General features: G+C 44.0%; 1 protein-coding gene across 1 annotated transcript; it reads right to left on the bottom strand.

Moving 5' to 3' along the window:
- Positions 1 to 357: 357 nt before the first annotated feature.
- On the bottom strand, positions 358 to 4,958 carry LOC123395860 (meiotic recombination protein DMC1 homolog B). The gene is made up of 15 exons (XM_045090892.1): positions 4,722 to 4,958; positions 4,516 to 4,628; positions 3,377 to 3,468; positions 3,134 to 3,205; positions 2,948 to 2,986; positions 2,707 to 2,764; positions 2,579 to 2,624; positions 2,055 to 2,100; positions 1,904 to 1,965; positions 1,736 to 1,802; positions 1,558 to 1,650; positions 1,401 to 1,469; positions 1,214 to 1,292; positions 959 to 1,125; positions 358 to 744 (listed from the first exon to the last, which is right to left on the bottom strand). The coding sequence occupies exons 2-15, from the start codon at positions 4,613 to 4,615 to the stop codon at positions 700 to 702; spliced, it is 1,035 nt and encodes a 344-aa protein (XP_044946827.1). The 5' UTR covers positions 4,616 to 4,628; positions 4,722 to 4,958; the 3' UTR covers positions 358 to 699.
- Positions 4,959 to 5,460: the final 502 nt, after the last annotated feature.

Genomic DNA, 5,460 nt, shown 5'->3' on the forward strand with positions numbered 1-5,460 from the left:
CTCCTGAGCTGAGCAATGGCCATGCTTCTGTTCTTGGCGCGAATACATGGGCTGCGCCTGCCCATGTTGTCCAGATTGAAGCTTGTCACTCCAACATAATAGAGTCCACTTTTACTCATATGCTCCCTCCATCCCAAAATTCTTGTCTAAGAATTATCTATATATGAATGTATCTAGTCACATTTTAGTATTTAGATACATCCATTTTTAGACAAACAAAAAACCTAAGACAAGAATTTTGGGACGGAGGGAGTAGACAGAGAGAATGAAAGATCAATTTGTGTATATAAGTAACAAAGGCATATGACTATTGAATATTGATGCAGTTTTTTTAAGCAAGAATCAAGAGACGGCGTATTTCATTCTTCAAAGAATATAAGGCAGAGCGACTTCATTTTCATATCCTTCAGTTTGATGTCTCCCTGAAGCCAAGAACATGTTAATCTTACATCTACACTTACATAAGGCTAAGGTCTCATGATGAGCCATGCGAGATAACTCTTGTCCTCAGTACAAATCCTTAAGGTATTAGTACAAGCTTACAGAATACCCAACAGAACTATCAACAGTTTAAGACAGGATAGAGGTTGCCCAGTTTCTTCTCTGCAGTGGCAAGAACAAGTAACGGTGCAGTAGCCTTCGTCGATTTTGCTAACAAAACTATAACAGTTTAAGACAGGAAGCACCATGGATGAACAATCAGTCCTTCACATCCGCCAAGCCACCTGTTGTAATCTGGAAAACGTGTTGGTGGTCAAGGGAAACAATTTCTCGGCAAATCTGATCATTGCTAATTTTTGCTACGTGAAGCTTCAGTCATGGAGTTTACCAACTAGAACTAAATCATAAACTTTGCTGTGCAAATCTGAGCAGAACAATTTTATCAAGAGTTTAACAACCAAACAAATTAAAGCAATGAATAGCACAAGCAGTAAACAAGTATAGAGCAAAAGGATATAGCTTCTCCCTCGGGTAGGTTAGGGGCGTCAAAGATCTTGCAGACGCGCTGCTCGCCTTTGCCTTTCCTCAGCATCAACCGGATGGTGGCTGCATGCGCCAACACGTGGCCTCCCGCCGGCTTTTTGGGGTCAGTTATGAACATACCACCACCTGGGTCCGCAATCACTGGAACAAGGACACAACTTATGATTTGAGATCCACGAATATAAGGAGCTCTTTCTTGGAAAAGATAGGATTAGATTGGAAAGCACACCTTGGTTGGTGATGTACACTGCAACATTGAACTCCTCAGCAATCTTTGTAAGGCGGGACAGCATTTGTGCCAGTTTTTGCTGCAGTCACAGAACACATCACTTAAAAAAGTGTATAAAATGCAAGCCTTCGACTACTTCCTGAGTTGCTTGATTTTTTCACGTAGTTAGTTAGTTACAGTAGAATACCTGACGCTCTGCAAGTTCACCCCTACCACTGAAATCAACACGGAATAGCGCAATCACAGAATCCACAATCTATCATTTCCAAGTCAAACAAAGATCACATGAGCACAGTTGAAATCTATCAATTTGTAAATTTACATGGCAGCAAAGTCATGCGTACCAGAAGCCTGAAAGGCTCTTCAGCCATCTTGGCAGCAAGGCCCAGGAGTAAGTTGTACTGGTGCTCATAGGTGTATGCGCGAGCGTATATGATCTAAAACAGAAAGATCACGAATTAAACAAAGATGTTGATCCGTTCTTCCTTAAATGGGTCAAGAGAGATGTAATAGGAGCCATACATTGTCAAGAACAGCATTGGCATCCATCCCAAATCTCTCAGCAATTGGCACAATGCGTTCAGGCCGACTGATAACTCCATCAAGGAAACAGTTTCGAGAAATATAGAAATGTAAATGAATTCATTGAACAAATCAGCTATAGGTATTACTAAGGAATCCAAAGGATACAATGTTCCCTCAGTGTCAATGTAGGCAACCTTCCCGTTCCCACCATGCATGTGGAGTGGAAGCTGTTATACATTTGATTAAACAAGCAGAGTTGTTCATGGATTCTGTTGTAGTGAGGTTACATCGATGAAATACAAGGCAGGAAATGGACCTGAGTGGAGACACAAAGAGTATGAGCCAACTGGGTCTTCCCTGACCTGCAAGCCAAATTAAATAATATGGATTTTAACGCTAGAAAGTTGGAACTGAATTCAGAAATGGTTGAATAACAAATACGCTTTGGAAGTCAGTGTTACAATTGTGCTCATGGAAAAATAGTAAGAGCATGTGTGTGCTGCCTCAGGGAAATAGTGAATAATAATATTGATGTACATATGTTTGCATTTTTGCATGTAACAGGTATCCAGTATTCAGTGTTAGCATCACAGCAATAACGACTTAGGAAGTGTAATATGCACTACCATCAATACCTCTGGAAGACTAGACAGTACAAAAGGAGGTAAAAGAAGCTTATCAGAGTTTTACCAACACGCACTAAAAAATTACTAGCACTAACTACATCTACTGCCAAATATGGCACAAATCATACATATCAGATATACAACTAATATATTGGCGCTCGCTGCAAAAAAATAAGAAGCCCAGAAGAAAAAGGTAACCGGAATATTTACTGACCGGAACTCTCCAAATGCCTCTGTGATACAGAGAGTTTCAATCCCTCCTTCAAATTATGGAAATATGTTAATAGGTTAGAGCATAACATCAGGAATAATCAGAACAGAATCAAGGACGACATATCTTACCTCCAAGCAGCTCATCAAGTGCTTGGCTCCCAGTGGTAATCCGGACAACAGACTTTCGCTTCAATATACAGAAAAGTAAATCAAACAACCGGGCAGTGCACAGGTGAAGTAATGAGAGCACTCAAGCAGATTCCAAAAACAAACTACTGTTTACAGTAAGTTTAGCATAGTATCACTATTGCCAAAACAGCACTAAACTGTATGATCGTCCTTCATCAGTAGCTTAGCTCCTAAACCTTACCTTAATAAGGAGATCACTTCCTGTCATGAAACCCTGACTCTGAAAATCAAATAGAATACAAACTTTAGAACACTCTATCACATAGCACGGATGGCACAGAAGTTGTAAACCAGAATCAATGCAAAGAGAATAATATGGCACAGAAGTTCTAAATCAGAATCAATGCAAAGATGATAACAATCATACCAGAAGTTTCTCAGCAGCCTCGCAGATCTTATCAACCTTTGCTTCAGACAAGCCCTTAATCCCTGTAAGGCTCTGCAAGATGAATCCATACATTGATATTGAAACAACATCAATCATGTGTTGAAACTCGAATACATAAAACAACTAATAGCAGTCATGCGTCATGAACCAGAAATCAACTTCAGTATGCAACCACAAATTTTAAGGAGAAGGCATGCAGATTTAGGCTGATGGGATTGGGACCTTCTTGGTGTGCATCATCAGGCCATTGCAAGTGTAGATCCCCGCATCCTGCAGCTTCTTCACGTCTCCTGCGTTTATCCCCTGCGTGATCACTGTTTGGACGAGTGATTAGTTACAGTATTACAAGCAAGGGTGGATCACATCTTGGTTTAGGATTCAAATTCATGGGAATGAACAAGGTGCACGAAGAACCAATTGGATCACGCAAACAAAACACAGGCGCGGATCACATCTAGGCAAATGTTTAAATCAAATTTGCTAAGCTCACAGAAGCTACCCGTAATTATGGAACAGAACAGATGAACATTCAGAAAAAAATGTGCAACAGATGAGTAAGACAGGCTTAAAACCCTACGCCTCGAAGTGCACGAAAACGCGTTCGTAATTGGTCAAAGTTTCCACAGAAAACACATGCGATTGAACTATATCTAGTTTGGAATTCGAAAGGATTCTACAGGCAGTGATCGCGACGCCGGATTAAACGCATGTCGGCACAAAATGGGGCTAAGTTCAGACTAATCCGTGGATTGCACAAAATTAGGCTACCAAAGCGCGCTAGTTGCTCCCCAGATTGCACGAAATAGGGGAGAAAACCGAAACCAACGCAACACGAGCACGCGACTACGCTGCACGCACCAAAAACCAACCAAATGTGGAGGCTAAGCAAAATCCGCACCAAATCTACCTCCAAACAGCACGAAATTGCGACCGAAACGCACGAACTTAAGAGGCGGAAGCACCCGGAACGCAACGGCGACCAGGCCTAACCCCCACACGCCGACACGCCCGCGACGCAAATCAGCGGAGCTGCACAAAATTAGGCTACCAAAGCGCGCTAGTTGCTCCCCAGATTGCACGAAATAGGGGAGAAAACCGAAACCAACGCAACACGAGCACGCGACTACGCTGCACGCACCAAAAACCAACCAAATGTGGAGGCTAAGCAAAATCCGCACCAAGTCTACCTCCAAACAGCACGAAATTGCAACCGAAACGCGCGAACTTAGAGAGGCGGAGGCACCCGGAACGCAACGGCGAGCAGGCCTAACCCCCACACGCCGACACGCGCGCGACGCACGCCGGAGACGGGGGCGGCGGGAGGGTTTGCAGAGGAGAGGGGTAGGAGGCGTCGAACGTACACTTGTCAATGGACTCGAAGCACTCCTCCTCCTCCTCGACCCGGTCGGCCTCCATGAGCTGGAGCTGCCCGCCCTCGTCGTACTGCTTGGACGGCGCCATCCCGCGTGAGCGCCTGCGTCACAGCCTCATAGGAGAAGGTGTTAGGAGCGAGCACGGGGACACACGAGCGAAGACGGTGAGTGGAAGCGGTGGAGGAGGACGAGACCTGTACGAGGCGGAGGCTCGCGTGCGGCTTGGAGAAGGAAGTTGGGGCGGAGGCTGGGGGAGAGGGGAGGTTTGTTGCGCAGGTGCGGGTGGATCACTGAGGCTGCGAGGTGGGGGTATTTGTGGGGCCCTCGCGAGGAACTTGTGCTTGTGGATCGTAACACCAAGCCCAACGTTCTTTGCTGCTGCCAGCTAGGCCCATTCGAAATACAAAATTTTGAACGGGGCGCTGACGTTCCTCTTCTTCGACTACATCGAATGAAGTTAACTCCATCGAGATCTGGTGACCACGAGGAGGATCCCCGGCCTACATGCCACAAAGACCTGGTCTCGTAGCTTACGATGACCTGTTTTATGGGTTTAAAATATCATTATATGTGGTGGTGCTTTCCGAGATCTTGCTATGACGATTGCTTTTTTTTTTCCGGTGTTGCCATGGTGACGGTGAAGAACGTTTGTGGACTGCTCACCATCGAGGCATGAATTTCTGTGAGGATGGAATAGTAGTTTTACTTCTTGTGAATTTTTTTGTTCAAAGTTGCTTGACAAGCATTTGTGTCTCGTACGGTGATCATATGTGTAATTTCTATGAATAAATTGTCTAATAAAATATATGATTGCTTCAATAAAAACTATTTATGTAAAAGTGTTTCCTTTTGTTAGGGTTTATGGATGCATTGAATCTCAGTTGACTGAGATTTAACAAAGTCTCAATTACGCCCTACTTCGTTCAATACAAC

This window comes from Hordeum vulgare, chromosome 5H, assembly GCF_904849725.1.
Source record: "Hordeum vulgare subsp. vulgare chromosome 5H, MorexV3_pseudomolecules_assembly, whole genome shotgun sequence".
Taxonomy (NCBI): domain Eukaryota; kingdom Viridiplantae; phylum Streptophyta; class Magnoliopsida; order Poales; family Poaceae; genus Hordeum; species Hordeum vulgare.